Raw genomic sequence first — 17021 nt, forward strand, 5'->3', positions numbered from 1 at the left:
TGGTGGGAATGGAGAAATGTTAGAAGATGGCACATGCCCGGTTTGGTCAACAGTCATATCATCACAATAGGAGATGAGAGGAAGTAGCTGTGGTATTTTTTTTTTTCTTTTTTTGCCATGAGAAACCTGGCTTAGGGACCAGGCCTCAAGTCAACTGATAAGGTGAGAGAGAGCCTGGGATTTCAGCCCAGGTGGGTCTCATTCTCTAAGCCATGTTGTTAAGAACTGCTGCCATTCCCCATGCCCAATGTAGAAAGACACTGACTTAGTCTCAGATCAGGGCGTGTCTCCAGTATTTTGTGATACTTGACTCCTGCTGAGAGTGTTGCGTGTGGTTTCACTGGAGAGAAGGTGAGGGGAATCTAGGCAAATGACACAAGAGGAGAGGCTGGCCCTGAGAGTTTTTATATGGCTGGGGACCCTGCTAGTGTTCTGATGATTGAATCCCTGAGGTTTTGCAGTTTTAGTGGGAGAGATCAGAAGTTAAAGTACTTGGTTTCAAGATTAAGACTTCATAGTTTTTCTTCAATGCTATATGACCCTGAAGAATTCTGAAAGGGGTGTAGTATTTTACTGGGTTTGTGTTTGATACAGGTAAATTTTGCTTTAGTGTGGATTATGGACCTTTGAGAGGAGAGGTTCGAATGTTGGTAAGGAAACAAGGTTTATTTATTTATTTTTGGTGGTGGTGGGGAAGTCTGATTTTAGAAATGGAACACTTAAAAGGTTATATATATATATATACATATATATATATATATAAATGATTTGGTGGAGTTTGGATTCTTGGGAATTTGAAATTTGATTGAAGAATTTGATTCCTAGCTCTGGCTAGAGCATGGACAGAAGAGTGAAACCATTGGTTGAAATGAAGAAGAGCTGGATTTTGCTGGGGTGAAAGAAAAATAACTTTAGTTCTGAGTATTTGTTTGAACTTTTTTTCTTTTTGCCTTTTGGGTCACACCCGGCGATGCACAGGGGTCACTCCTGGTTTTGCACTCAGGAATTACCCTTGGTGGTACGTGCAAGGCAAACGCCCTACCCGCTGTGCTATAGCTCCAGCCCCCGTTCGAACTTTTTTGTGGAATCTTGAGATCATTTGGATCTGGTGCTCAGGAAAAACCTCAGGGCTAGAGGTAGAAGTTTACATGTAGATAAGTAGTTGAAGTTAAGCAAGTGAATGGACCAGCCCACACAGCAGGAAGGCACAGACATGAAAAAGGAAGTAGTTTGAATTTGGAGCTCTTGGAAAAATCAGCAGGATTTTTGGTTTTCTGTGTGTGTCCATAGTGGGTGTGGGGGTTCTTGTTTGAGGGAAACTTGAGAAGAGCCCACATAGAATGAGATGAGAGGAAGGGATAGTCCTATAGTGAGTCTGTATAGCAAGTGACAAAGGAGAGAACGTAAAAAGCCATAACGAGTAACCTAGTAGAATGAAGACAACCAATTTTGTTTCATCTATAACCCCAGCCCTAGCTGAACAATTTTGAAGCTAAACTCAGATTCTGTATCTTCCTATCTGTGATGGTATTTATAGTTTTGGTGGCAAAGTGGGACCGTGAAGCTTATGGTCTCTAAGAAAGGATGGGTGGAGAGGTCCACTGAGAACAGCTGAGATTGGGTTAGAATGGGAGGATGACACAGCTGTGGGAGAGCTGTGTGGCTTTTCTATAAGAGAGAGAGAAAGAGGAAGAGAGAGAGAGAGTGGGGAGGGAGGGAGAGAGAGGGGTAGGGAGAGAAGGAGGGAGAGAGAGAAAAGGAGGGAGGGAGAGGGAGAGAGGGGAAGGGAGGGAGGGAGGGAAGAAGAGAGATGAGAGAGAGCATCTGCACTTGCGCATTTGTTCTCTTGGCTCTGTCTAAGCCTGTACTACACAGTTTCTTCATTTACTATAACTGTAACATCTTAAAGCCAGATCATGTAAGTCCTATTTTTCAAAGCTGCTTGGTCTGCTATTTGTCTTTTGTATTTCTATATACATTTCATTTTGACTTGTTTATTTATTTTTGGGTCACACCGGACCTTGATCCCTTCTGCCAGGACTTGGAAAATGATATGGGCTGCCGGGGATTGAATCTGGGTCAGCCACATGCAAAGCAAGTGCCCTACCTGCTATGCTCTCACTCCAATGCTCCATATAAATTTTCGAATCAACTTGTTGACTTTTATTCAATGGACTGCAGGTTTGATTGGGGATTGCATTGATTCTATGGATCACTTTAAAAAATTACTTTTGACATAATTTTTCAATCATAAATGTTTGTGCACGTATATTCCCATTAACTAAGGTCATCTTTGATTTCTCTTAGTTGCTTTTGGTAGGTTTTAGTGTTAATGTTTGTTAAGTATATTCTTTAATATGTCATGGGGCAGGGTGGTTATCTTGAGCCACATCTTGCGGTGCTCAGGAATTTCTCTAGGTGGTAGCTCTAGGGACCATATGGGTGCCAGGGATCAAAAGGGCTGACCTTGTTCAATACAAGCACCTTACCTGCTCTTCTGTTCCTATGGCCTTCATATTTTTAAATGATTTAATTTTTTTGATTTTAGTTTCCAATTTAATATGTAGAAATACAACTAATACTTTCGTATTGACATTGTATCCTGTAATCTTATAAAACTCACTAACTGGAGTAGCTCTCATAGATTATCTTAGTTTTTTCTGTTAGCAATCATGTTGTGTGTGAATAAAACCAGTTTTACTTATTTTCCAGTTCATATGCCTTCTCATTCTTGTTCTTTTGTACTGATTAGAATTTCCAGTTCTAGTGAAGGGGTGCTGGAGCGATAGCACAGTAGGTAGGGTGTTTGCCTTGTATGCGGCCGACCTTGGTTCGATTCCTCCGTCCCTCTTGGAGAGCCCGGCAAGTTACTGAGAGTATCCCACCCAAATGGCAGAGCCTAGCAAACTACCCGTGGCATATTCTATATGCCAAAAATAGTAGCAACAAGTCTCACAATGGAGACGTTCCTGGTGCCTGCTCGAGCAAACCGATGAGCAATGGGATGACAGTGTCAGTGACAATGAAATCCAGTGTCATCTGCAGATGTTTCACAGATACCTTCATTAGGTTGAGGTGATTCTAAGTTTTTATCATGAGTGATGTTGAAATTTATCATGCTTTTTCAGAATCATTGAAATGACTAATTGTTTATTACTAGCCTTAAATTAAACTGCCTTGGTTTCTTGCGATATGCTCTGCATGGACATAATACATCATGTTTTAAAATACATTACTGGATTTGATTGGCTAAAATTTAAAGACTTTTATATCTTCAAAGGGATAGCAGTATGTAAATTTTATCTCTCTCCCCCTCCTGATTTTAATATTAGGGGTATACTGACCTTAAAATTCGAGCTGAAAGTTTTTTTGCCTCTTTTTTTTTCCCCTTGGAAAACTTGTTTAGAATTCATTTTATTGAATTAATCTTTTCCCTCAAATGCTTGGGAGAATTCATTTAGTGAAATCATTTGAAGCTGAGAATATTTTTATTTGCCATGTTCTGATGGGATGATTTATAATGATAAACTTAGGATCAGAGAGGTAGGGCAGGGATTTGGAGGAGCACCTTGCATGCAGCTCCTGACCCCCAGCACCACATAACCTCCCGGCATTGCTGGGAAGAACCCCAGTGGCCCCTGAGCACCTGGAGGGTGGTTTTATGTCTCAGCAGCATGGAATCCACTAAACCACTGACATGGTGGAGGATGGCGGGGGTAGGAGAGCTGCGGGAACCCTCAGCTTCCTCAGCACCACTGGGAGGCTCAACAAAACAAAACCCAAATCAACAAAATAAAATGTGGTATCATGGGGTTAGAACTAGAGTTGGCCACCTGCAAGGCAAGTGCCCTACCCACTGTAGTGTCTCTCTGGGCTGCACGTGCCCTGCCCTCTGTAGTATCTTTCTGGGCTGCGGGTGCCCTACCCACTGTAGTATCTCTCTGGGCTGCAACTTTTTTTGGGGGGAGGAAGGGGTGAATTAGCCATTATTAGTAAAATTAATTTTTGTCAGAAATAGAAGTTGAGTACCCTCTTCTGCCAACCTGAACTGCCAACCTGAACTTCTGCCAGACTGAACTTCTGTAGCAGTTCAGTGGCTTAACAGTAAAGTAACTGTAGTTTCCTGAGCTTAGGATTGATGTGAAATATTTCTTAATGAGAAGAATTGCTCTCAGCCACTCTTATTGAACATGAAATGACTTTGGAAATCGGTTTCTCTGCAGCATGATAATGTTCCTTAATGAATCCAGCTTAAGTGATAAGACAGAACAGTGATTTAGTGCAAAAAATAGGTTGTTTTGATGACAGTTGTTTGAATCACAAGTGATATCAAGATACTTTGTGTAATTTTTTTATGCTCTTAAAATTTTTGTGTGCCCCAAGCACTGAACAACTTTTAAGACAGACACTTGCATGCCCATGTTCATTGCTGCACTAATCACGGTAGCCAAAGTCTAGAAACAACCCAAGTATCCAAAGACAAATTGAGTGGATAAAGAAACTGTGGTACATTTACATAGTGAAATGCTACACATCTATAAAAAAGATGAAATCATGTAATTTGCTGCTATGTGGATGGATCTGGAGAGTATCATCTTTAGTGAAGTTAGTAGAAGGAGAGGGACAGACACAGAATGATCTTCCTGATAAGTATGATATAAGGATACGAAGGAGAGGTACAACAAATACCCAGACAACAGAAACAGAGAACTAGTACTTGGTAGGAAGCTTACCAGAGGAGCAGAGAGGGGGCAAGAATGGGATGGGGAGGGGACACTGGGATAATGGGAGAGGGAAGTGGACACTTTTATAATGGTGGAGAATATGGTGCAGGAATGTATTATGCACGAAATCTTATCATTAAGAGTATTGTAAACCACAGCGCCAAAGACAAAAATTTAAGGGGGAAATCTAAATAAGCTTATTAAAGTATGAGTCTGTTTTATCCTAAGAAGGCTTCATATTAGAAAATATTATATTGTAGATCCTACTTAAGGTCTGCATTAATAAGTTAAAGATTGGGGGATAGAGAGGGGGATAGGGGGACAGGGGCTAGGGCATTTGCCTTGCACATGGCTGACCCGGGTTTAATCCCCAGCATCCCATATGGTCCCCCAAGCACATCCAGGGTAATTTCTGTGTGCAGAGCCAGGAGTAGCCCCTGAGCACTGCTGGGGGTGACCCCCAAAGCAATAAATAAAAAATAAATAAATAAGTTAAAGATGGTAATAAAAACCCCTATGGATGTATGGACCAGTGATGGTACAGGGAGTTGGGCATATTTGCCTTGTATGCACCCGACCCAGGTTTGATCACTGGCATCCCATACGGTATCCTGAGCACCATCAGGAATAATTTCCGAGTGAAGAGCCAGGAGTAACCCCTGAAAATCGCTGGGTGTGGCCCAAAAAGCCAAAAAACAAAAACAAAAAGCAGCCCTATGGGTGTAAAGAAAATGTTGATATGAATGCTTCATTTCTATTTGAATTTGCAGTAGATCTTTTTTTCTGAGCTCAAACCATAATTTCAGCAGCATTTTTCAGACATTTGATGCAAGTACAAAAGGGCTTTGTATATTACAAAATCCATTTACTGTGCAACCGGGACACTTCCATCTAACCTTGAATTGTCACTGATTAATTTGCAGTTTAATGATGTGCTAATATTGAGAGAAAAATTCTCCAAATGTCTTCCAAGCAGTGAATATGCGGAATTGAAATCATATGCTTATGATTCAGTATCAGTTGTGACAGTTTATGGGTAAAAAGCCATTTTCAAAGATGAAACATATAAAATCCTATTACAGAGCAGTTTTAACATATAAACATTTGCGGTTGATTCTGATGATCGGAAACATTACTGTTGAACACCAACTAAGTGAAATATTATTCCCTCCCAGTGAGTTCCGTTTTTTGTTTGTTTGTTTTGGGCTACACCCAGCTTAGCTCAGGACTTACTCTTGGCTCTGCACTCAGGGATCATTCCTGGCTGGCTGGTTCAGGGTACCCTATGGGGTGCCGGGATTTGAACCTCGGTCTGCTGTATGTAAGGCTAGTGCCCTGCCTGCTGTGTGATCGCTCCTGCTTCCCACCAAGTTCTAGTCTTGTTAGCAGACCTGTTTTACAGGAAGTTGTATTCAGCTATGGTCACTCAATAAATTTGGATTATTTTTCTGTCTCATTCTATAAGCACTTACATAATCTCAACTTGTCTCTTGGCTTTCATAGCTAAGATACGGTCTGACCTTTTACAGAAAAAAGTTTCCAATCCTTGCTTTACATGAACATATAATGATTAATTAAAGCATTACTTTGGGGGGCTCCCAGGCCTGGCTTTGTGCTTCAGGGAGCATTTCTCGCCCGGGCTCTGAGGGCCCTGTGCTGGCTGAGATCTGAAGCCGAGTCGTGGTTCCATCTGCAGGCGAGGCCAGCAGCGACTTAACCTTTGTGATATTTCTCCAACCCCAACATTAATATATTTCACTCTGCATAGTATATCTGCACATACTGGTACAGTTCATGCTTTTGACTCTTAAATGATTTTGGATGAAAATAATCTCTGGAATATCTGTATTTCTTTTGATTCATTATTTGCAGTTTAATTCTGCTGTACTCTTAGTGATTTGTGTTAATTTCTACTTTGAAGAAGAGTTCGGTTGTCTTGTGGTGTGTGGCTATAACTTTATGGTGAATTTTCTTATGGAGGGTTCTCTTGGCTATAGTAAGGTTTTTTTTGTTTTTGGGTCATAACCAGCTGTGCTCAGATATGCCCGGCTTTGTGCTCAGGGATCGCTCCTGGCAGGCTTAGGGGACCAAATGGAGAGGGTCCTGGGGATTGAAGCGTGGTTGGTCATATGCAAGTCAAGTGCCCTACCCACTATACTAACTGCCCCCCTCCTCTGCCCCCCCACCCATGGACTGTACAGGTTTTTGGAGGGGGTGGGGCAGGTGCACACCCAGCAGTGATCAGGGCTTACTTCTGACTCTGAGCTCAGGGATTATTCCCGGTGGGGTCCTGCCAGTGCTCTACCCACTATACTATCTAGCACACTGGCCCCTGCAGTCATATTTTTAAGTAGTATCGATATTGTCTTCATGAGATCTGTACTGGAAAAGGGGTCAAAACACACGAAGTTAACAGTTGTAAAGAATGTGTGACTAAAGTGAGTCGAAATGATCAGATATATTTCATTTTGTCAAAGAGTTTTTATGTTTGTGTTGGGATCATACCTGGCTTTCTCAGGGCTTATTCCATACTGTGCTCAGGGATCACTTATGTGTTGTTTGCGGGACCATATGTGGTGCTGGCCCACACGGCAGAGCCTGGCATACTCGATATGCCAAAAATGGTAACAATGATGGTCCTCATTCCCCTGACCCTGAAAGAGCCCCCAGTACACCATCGGGCTACAGTAGCACGTGACAGGGACAAATGGAGAGGTTACTGGCGCCTGCTCGAGCAAATTGAAGAACAATGGGATGACAGTGATGATAGTGATGATGTGGTGCTGGAGATTAAACCTGGTTTGGCCATCCTGTCTGGCCTGAGGAAAAGGTATTGAGCTCCTTTGTAATAGATAGAAGGTAGAGAGAAAGAGCCAGAGGAGATGCAACAGAATTTAATTCCCTCAGGAATTTAATTTCCCATAGGAAAATATTTTGATTTTATTTTGCATTATTTACTCTTGATTGGTTGTTCTGGAAATAAAAGAGTAGGTCAGTTTGGACTCTTTTGTATCATATTGCTCTGTATCTGTGGGTTTTACTGTTTTTTGTCATCTTGGTGTCTTAGGTGATTTTGGGAGACTTTTTGGGAAGCCAGGAAAAGGAACCAAAATTACTGGCTTGCAAAGATTTGGTGACAACCAGAGTTTCAGAGGTACTCTTCTTAGTGTATTACAGAAAGGAAATGACCAATTGTAGTTATTTGTATAGAGAATGATGGGATCATAGAAGATTACAAGTTGAGGAGCAAAAAAGTACTCACGTGGTTTAAATACATAGATTTTGGCTTAGATTTAAATAGTATGGGACAGTGAGGGGACTGAGTGATAGTACAGCAGGTAAGATACTTGCCTTGCATGTGTTCAACCCAGATGCACTCCCTGACATCCCATATGATCCCCGTGCCCACCAGTAGTGATTCCTCGGTAGAGTATCCCCTAAGCATCATGGAGTGTGGCCCCAAAACTGCCCCCGACCCCACACTCTGCAAAAAGTATGGGCCAATTAACTGCAGATAGATGATATATGGACAACTGTAGGCTATTTCTTTAAAATGTATATAAAGTGTTCTTATATATAATTTTGTTCTTGTGGCCAGAGTTTTAGTGAGAATCATTTTTCTGCAGTTTTAACTGACAACTGTGAAAAATACAATATACTTATATCTCTCCATTGTCAAGAATGGATTGAATAAAATGAAGGAAGGTCATCTAACTATTATTGCAGCTTGTGGTAATTAAAAATGGAGCAAGAAAACCGGTGTTTAATATATGTACCTATAACACTGATCATATGTACCTATGATCACTAGTTCAAAGCAGTGTAACTTCTTATTATCTCTTTTAGATATTCCTTTATCATCTCCTTTGTACTTCCACAGTGGGAAACTTGGACAATCCAATAACCTCAGAGAATGAGAGAACCATTTTTTACTTTCAAAATCCTTTTAAGCATTTATATTATAGTAATAAAAATGTTTTAAAAGTTGTAGGTTAAACTTAAAAAAAGTTATTGTATTTTATATCTAGGTCCCTCAAAGAAGATGAATTTGGCTGAGATTTGTGACAATGCAAAGAAAGGAAGGGAATATGCACTTCTTGGAAATTATGACTCATCGATGGTATATTACCAGGGAGTGATCCAGCAGATTCATAGACACTGTCAGTCTGTCAGAGACCCTGCTGTGAAGGGCAAATGGCAACAGGTGAGGTCACATTCATTATTCTGTGATTGAAGGTAGCAGTCTATTTTTTTAAATTCACATTTAAAAATAATTGTCACTCTTTTCAGGTTTTTTTCCCCCCCCCACTTGAATCCTTAAACCACACCTCAGCGTGCAGAGTATATACTGAGCTCAGCCCGCTGAGAGACCCCTCCAGTCCTATAAGTCAGTGTGCCACTTTTTTCTAGTAGTAAGCCTGGTTTCACTCGAAACATTAAAGTAAGAAAGTCAGTCCTTGAAGAGCCCAAGAGATAGTACTATGTGTAGGATCTTGTCTTGTGCGTGACTGACCTGTCACTATGTCTGCTATATCCTGACCACTCTGTCCCCTGTGTGTATTCAAAAAATATGTGTGTGGGCGCTCTTGCCACATGCTTTTGGTGGCCACGAGCCACTTCCCCACCCTGACCTGCAGCTGCTGCCAACAGATGCATGAAAGAGGGAACAGGGCTGCCACACTGGTTGGTAATCAGTCGCTGTTCATTCTAATCTCTGTCCCTCCATTTATTCCATTCTCCCCGTGTGCCTATTCCAGTCTCACACTGCCCCTCATTCCTGTCCCCTGCTTTCCCCCAGGCTAGTCTCCCCATGCCCAGTCTCACTGCCTTAGTCAAGAGCCCAACCCCCAAGGGCTGGGGATAGCAAGTACTTGTAGGTCAGATAGCATAATCAGCACATGGACAGTCCTTCTTTCCGGGAAGCTCTTCTAAGACAAAGATCTCATTCTGCTAGGAGATCCACTCAGGGGCATATTTCTCTTTCCTTAGTCCATAACCATTTAAATAGTCACCTTAAATTTACTTCTTATAATATTTCTAATCATTTTGTATGGACACAGTAAGAGAGATTAGGTTTAAAGTGTGGCTCTACTAGGGACATCTCGCTATAGATCCCAGACTGCAGTTCTCAGGCCAGATTAGTCCTGCCTAATCTGTGCAGGGTCCTTGTCCAGTCACTTCTTTTTGGGTCATGACAGAATTTGTCCACAACTGTGCTCTTAACTTATCATAAATTTTATGGCACTTGGCATGTCCCACTTTGATGCCAGGGTAGCTTACAGCTTGCCTTTGTCAAGACTCTGCTTCTGGAGTCCTAGGAACTAAGGACATGTGAGGCTTAAGTCGAGTAAATATGACAGATGCCCAGGAGTAAATATTATTTGGGGTCAATTAACTCCCAAGTTGTAAAAGCACAGCATTAACTGTCATCCTATGTCTATACAAAAAAGACATCACTCTAAACTATGCAAAGGACATAAGGGAAAGAGAAAAGCAATATTTCACTTACAAATACAAAATTCAGAGGCTTAGAAGAATCTGACCCTACAGATCACAGGGTTTGATTTAGGGACATAGGTGATTAACAGATAGGGGAAGCTGAGAACAGAGAAGTTAAAGATAAACACAGAGGAATGGGAGTGCCTGAGAGCACTGTGATGGGTGTAACCCAATAAACCTTAGCTCCCCTCCGCAAGGGAGAGAGGGCAAACCAATGTTATACTGTACCCTGAAGTCCTCCAGGAGTAATCCCTGAGCACAGAGCCAAGGAGCAAGCCCTGAGCACTGCCAAGTGTGGTCTACCCCCCAACTTAAAAGAGCAAAATATTTTTAAAAGTTAACGATATAAAATTTAAAAAATTTAAAGTTTCTTAAAAATAATAAATTGCAAGTGTTTTTTCTAGTTTTTCCTCCAGTTAGAAACCATTGTTTTATTAAATTTTAAGGTAAATTAGATTTTTTTTCTAAAATCACTATATCGCTGTCACTGTCATCACATTAATCATCGATTTGCTCGAGTGGGCCCAGTAACGTCTCCATTCATCCTAACTCTGAGATTTTAGCAGCCTCTCTTTACTTGTCCTTCCCAATGGTGCCGCATTAGAGGCTCTTCAGGGTCAAGAGAATGAGACCCATTATTGTTACTGTATTTGATGTATGAATATGCCACGGGGAGCTTGCCAGGCTCTGCCGTGTGGGCAGTTAACTCTCGGTAGCTTGCCAGGTTCTCCAAGAGGGAGAACTAGGCTATCAGATGTCATGCTATACTATGCTATGATATACTTCATATTTCCATTTTTATTGTGGCACCCTCCCTAGTTTACTATACTGTTAATGCCAGGTTCCTGTGGTTTTCTAATACCACACCTTCCACCATTTTTTCCCACCCCTTTTTTTCTAAAATATGTGTTATCAAATTATTTTGAGTGATAATATTTTGTTCTAACTCAAGTTGAATTTTTTAGTTGTTTTCTTCTATCTGGCATGTAGAGAGGAGTGGTTTATTAATCTAGCATGGAAAGACCTTTGCCGTGTTTTGTGATAAGTAGCAACTATTTTTTTCAGACATTTCTACTGCTACTACATTTCTTTTGATTAAAATTCTTCAATTTCATTACTCCATGATTTGCACTTATTAGCAGCTGAATTTTACCTTGGTGTTTCTTTGGTTCTGCAGGTCCTTTTTATGTTCCTTTCAATTCAAGATAAGGTTATGGGAAAGATTGTTATGCTCTATTTACAGTTAAGTGTGTTTTCTAGTTCGAGTGAAAATTGTTAAAAGATTTTCTAAGTGAACGTTTTAAACTATTGCCATTTGCCTTTTTAAAAAAAGCATTAGAATCTCCACACTGGACTGGAGAAAGAGTTGGTGAAGTCCCGAGCTCAGTCCCTGGCACTACACACATCCTGAGCACGACCATTTGTCTCTCAAGAGGTCCCCGCACACTTTGGGGTGATTCTGGTGACCCCAGCACTTCTGTACTCAAGCTTCGAACTTTCTGGCCTGGTTGGTTGAGTTTTGCTGGGGGATGCTCAATCCCAGAGCCTATGAGAATTGCTTGGGAGCCTCTACCCCCAAATAAAATTTCTATATAGATATTCAAGTCAAATTTTTTAATATGGGGAAAATCTTGCTGTTGAACTCAAAATGAAACATTCCCAGGACTTGGAAGGAGTTTATTTATTTTTCGTGTGTGTGTGTGTGTGTGTATGTTGTTTTGGGGTCACACCTGATAGTGCTCAGAAGTTACTCCTGGTTCTGTACTTAGGGATCACTCCCAGCAGGGCTTGGGGTGCAGAGATCAAACCCAGGTTGGCAGCATTAAGCTGCCTCTGTAGCCCCTACAAATGCATGAAAGGATTAGCATAATATCAAAGAATATTTAGTATAATATCGTAATATCAATGGATATCACAGATTTTTTTGAAAAATAGTTTAATTGCTGAAAGCTCTATAACTCCTTTAATAAAAACAGTATCCAATGTATTTTTCCCCATAAATAGTTGTTGCCCTTCTGTCTATATTATTTTAATTAGTTCTTTGTTTTTAATATGATTCAATGTAATTTTGCCTATTTTGGTATTTATTAAGGAAATTTGCATTCTATAGCAAATTATTATCTCTAATGTATGCCATGTTTTTTTTAATGTAGGAGCAGTGCTATTTATTCAGCCATTGATTAAGCTGACTGTATTGGGCATGAACTCCACATTACATTTTAAATTTTTTTTTTAAATTTTATAAGTTAGTTCACAATGTTTGATTACCTTCAGTATTCAAACGCCAATCCCACCACCATTTTACACCTTCCCACGACCAAATTCGGGATGTTTCCATCCCAAGCCCCAATACCTGTCCCAAAACAAAACTGAAGTAGTATATTTTGTATTGTCTGTTATGAAGAACTGCTGCACATGCTTACAAAAAAGTGTTCATATAGGAAACAGTGTGAGATTGTTCTATTTTGAGGAGCCATTTAGACATTCTATAGGATGTCACTAACATGTTGTGATGTTGAGCTTTGGTATATATATATCTGAAAATATGTATATATGCATATATAGTTTTTCCTCTATGATTTGTTGCCACCACATCAGATGTGGTGTGGTAATTATGGAGAATGGGTAGGGAGTGTTTTATGATGTGTTGCATGGCTGCAAAAGCAGCCGTGTGTATGCCACATTTTTTAACAGGTTCTAGTATAAAGACTCTTTTCTTTTTAAGGTTCGACAGGAATTATTAGAAGAATATGAGCAAGTTAAAAGCATTGTCAGCACTTTAGAAAGTTTTAAAATCGATAAGCCCCCAGATTTTCCTGTGTCCTACCAAGATGAGCCATTTAGAGATCCAGCTGTTTGGCCACCTCCTGTACCTGCAGAACACAGGTAAATGGACTAACACCTTTTCTCTTTCAGTGCTTCTGTTAGGGCCATTTAATGTCTGTTTATAATTTCACACCTGCAGGTTTACAGAGCTTGTATTTGATAAAGAACAGAAGTAAATCAGTTGTGACAGACAGTTATTTTTTAGCTTGTTTGCTACTCTAATCATGAGAGACATCTGCTGCTTCTACAATTTATTATTTTAAGTGCGCACTTAATTGTGGGGTTTGCATACTTAGCTGTGCTCTCTGGGGTCACACACCCTTGTTAGAGATGACACTCTGTGGCAGGGGAACCACAAACAGCAGGACTGCCATCGGGATTTCACGGGGCAGGGCAGGAGTGGTGGGGGGGAATACCCATGTCTTGCTCCTGGTCTTAGGGAAGATTCCAGTTTTTTACTGCTGAGTATCATGTTACCTGTGGGTTTTATTACATATGACCTTTGTTAGGTTAAGATATATTCCATTTATACCCAGTTTGCTGAGGGTATTTTTTTTTTTATCATGAAGGGCCATTGTGTTTTGTCAGCCTTTTGTTTTTGTATCTGTGATCTTACTGTTTTATCATTCATCATGTTAAATGTGGTATATCACTTTCATTGATATTTTATGTTGAATCATCTTTGCATCCTGGGAATAATTCCCAATTGGTCATGGGGTATAATCCTTTTAATGTATTGTTGAATTTCTTTTGCTAGTATTTTGCCATGTATTTATGAGTGATATTTATCTGTAATATTTTATTTTAATTTATTTTTTTCCTTCATTTTCAGTTTTTTTATTTTTTTAATTTTTTTTTATTGGATCACCATGTGGAAAGTTACAAAGTACTTAGGCTTATGTCTCAGTTATACAACATTCAAACACCCATCCCTTCACCAGTACCCATATTCCACCACCAAAAACCCCAGTATACCTCCCGCCCCTACCCCCTCACCCCCAACTGCATAGCTGATGAATTTCACTTCATTTTATCTTTACCTTGATTATATTCCATATTTCAACATAAAACTCACTATTGTTGGAGTTTTCCCCCAAGAAGGACAGCCCTACTACCAAGGAAGCATTTGATAATTAGTTTTTCATTGCTTAGAATGAAGAGATATGTAGCCCCACTGCTCCAAGTACATAACTCTTTTTTTTCCTTTTTCCTTTTCCTTTTTTTTTTCCTCATCCCCCTTCCCACGCCTCAAGTATGGTGGACGCCATGCTGCGTTTCTCCCCGAAAATGGGAAACAACCGGGAAAGAGGGATATTTCCTCTTCTCGGCTGGCGTGGGGCTGTTGCTTAGTTCAGTCTAGAGAAATGGCTGCTACTTTAACTACCTTCAATATTTCAACAAAAAACTCAGTTATTATTTGGAGTTTCCCCCCCAAGTCAGACCTGCTAAAAAGGAACCGTTTCACATTGCTGACAATTAAGAGATGTTAAGTCGGTTTTGGATTTCTGAATAAAGTCCAGGGAAAATTCTGCCAGAAACTGCATAGCCCAGCTCACAGTCCCAATGCATTGCTGTAAGAAGCTGCGCTGGATGCCAAAATGTGTTAGAAGGTCTCTGGAGTCAAAGTCTTTAGGCGCAGAGGGTCCGTTTCACTCTCAGCAGCTCCAGATTTATCTGGGCCTAGGGCGTGCCGGTTACACCCACTTCCCATGATTCCCTAGGATCCCCTAGTGTAAAAACCGTATACCTTTGTGTTAGGAGTCTTAGAAGATGGCTCTAACCACGTGGATATTGCTGCCGCCTACATTTTCCATGCAGAAAAATAGGGTGGAGAGGAAAGATCCATCCCCTTGCAGCGCGGAGTTGTAGCCCAGCTCACAGTCCCAGTGCATTGCTGTAAGAAGCTGTGCTGGATGCCAAAATGTGTTAGAAGGTCTCTGGAATCAAAGTCTTTAGGCGCAGAGGGTCCTATCTGTAAAATTTTAAATTTTGTTTTTGTGTATTTGGGGCCACACCTGCCTGTGCCCAGGGCTAACTCTTGGCTCAGGGGTCATTCTTGTTAGGGCTTGAGGGACCATGTGTGGTGCTGGAAACTGAAGCTGTATTGGCTGCCTGCAAGGCAGTCACCTTCCTCACTGACTGTCTCCCTGGCCCCAGTTTATTCTTTTGGAGTGTACTTATGGGGATGGTAGTGATGGTGATAGCTGCCATTTCAAAAAGGGAAATTTCCAGTTTTTTTTTTAAGCATTTGAGAAAGAATATCATTAGTTATTATTTAAATGTCTGGTACAATTGACTATTGAAACCCTCTGGTCTTGGAAATTACCTTTGATAATGAAAATACCTGTCTTGAATAGCTGGAGCACCAGAGAAGCAGTGACCACAGAAATATTTATGGTGCAAACTGTGCCTAACATTTTCCCATTCATTGTGCACTTCGGGTTAGAAACACTAATTCTTTCCGTTTCATTTCCTTCCCTTAACTGGCCATAACACATCTAACTTATTTTTATTTGTTATCTACTTATTTTGCAGGGAGGCACCCAAGTGGGGCTCAGGAAAAAGGTGGGCTCCATTGGCAAGTCTTGGTCAACTGGACCTCAGAAATTGATGGGGTCGGGGTGCTCTCTGGGATAAAACTCAGTAGTACTTGCAGGATCATGTGATTCTGAACTGAACCCCATGTAAGGGTGAAAGCTTAGCATGAACCTTAACAACAGCACTATCTCCCAGTCCTATTTTAAGTTTCACACTTTGGAAGAATTTATTATTTGTAGTGAAAGTGAAATTTTAGTGGACCAGAATGTTATTTCTTCAAACTTTTTTCTCCGTACTAAATTAAAAAAAAAGTTTTCCTGTATGTAGCCATTGTGTTTGTTTTTATTCTTTTTCTTTGTGGATTGAAACTTTTTATAGAAGCAGATCTATACCTGTGGATAAAAGGTTCCCGTTTGCAAAACATTTGGAAAAAAAATGCCAGCCTCTCCACAGGATTCTAGCAATGAATGAATCGTTTTCTGTCTTGGATGTTGAGAGGAAATTGTCCTCAGCCCATGGGGCTGCATGCTGTCCCTGAGCTCTCCCAGGCTTCCTAAACTCATTCTTTGTATGATGAGATGGATTATTTGCCAGAATGCCAATACAATTGGCAGGTAGAAATTATATATATTTTTTCAAACATTTTGTAGTTCTGTTTCTTCTAAAATTATGTTTCTGGGTGTTGGGGATATAGCTGAGTGGTCAGAGAGATGCTTCAAAGTATATGGAACCCTGGCTTTGACCCCAAATCTTCCCATTCCCTTACCTAAAAGCAGGAGGGGAGGGGAGGAAAAGGGAAAGGAAGGGAAGCCCTCCCCACCCTACCAAGTTCTATTTCTTTTTTTTTCTTTTTGGGTCATACCTAGCAATGCTCAGGGGTTACTCCTGGCTCTGCACTCAGGAATTACTCCTGGCGGTGCCTGGGGGACCATATGGGATGCTGGGGATTGAACCTGGGTTGGCCTCTTGCAAGGCAAATGCCCTACCCGCTGTGCTGTCGCTCCAGCCCCCACCAAGTTCTGTTTCTGAGTTTGGCATGAAATCTGCTTTTAGACTGTGAATAATGTGTAGGTTGTGGTCCTGTTTAGCCACAGTAATTGATATATATTGAGTTCATAACCATGTGCCTGGTACTGTACTAATGACTCTTCCAATGACTTATTTTAGTCTTTACAAACATCCTGTAAAGTGGGAATTACTGTCTTCCCTATGATTTAATTTAAATTTAACTACTAGTATTTACAAAATTGTTCACAATACAGTTGTTTCAGCTATTCAGTGTTCTAACACCAGTCCCACCACCACTGTGACCATGTCCCCAGTTTCCCGTTCACCCCCCAAGCATGCCACCTTTGCAGGCACAAACAAGTTTACTTAACATTTCTTATTATGAAAAAATGGCAAATGGAATTATCAGATAACAGATGAATAAAA

General features: G+C 40.7%; 1 protein-coding gene across 3 annotated transcripts in view; it reads left to right on the forward strand.

Annotated features, from left to right (window-relative positions):
- The window catches only part of KATNAL1 (katanin catalytic subunit A1 like 1), a 110929-nt gene that overhangs the window by 41955 nt on the left and 51953 nt on the right, over positions 1-17021 (forward strand). For all 3 annotated transcript variants that reach the window (XM_055139902.1, XM_055139896.1, XM_055139909.1), the window contains exons 2-3: positions 8753-8928; positions 12949-13109. In XM_055139902.1, coding sequence (XP_054995877.1) covers positions 8767-8928; positions 12949-13109 — 323 coding nt within the window. In that variant the 5' untranslated portion in view covers positions 8753-8766. The remainder of the gene's footprint in view (positions 1-8752; positions 8929-12948; positions 13110-17021) is intronic.

This window comes from Sorex araneus, chromosome 1 (assembly GCF_027595985.1).
Source record: "Sorex araneus isolate mSorAra2 chromosome 1, mSorAra2.pri, whole genome shotgun sequence".
NCBI classification, from domain to species: domain Eukaryota; kingdom Metazoa; phylum Chordata; class Mammalia; order Eulipotyphla; family Soricidae; genus Sorex; species Sorex araneus.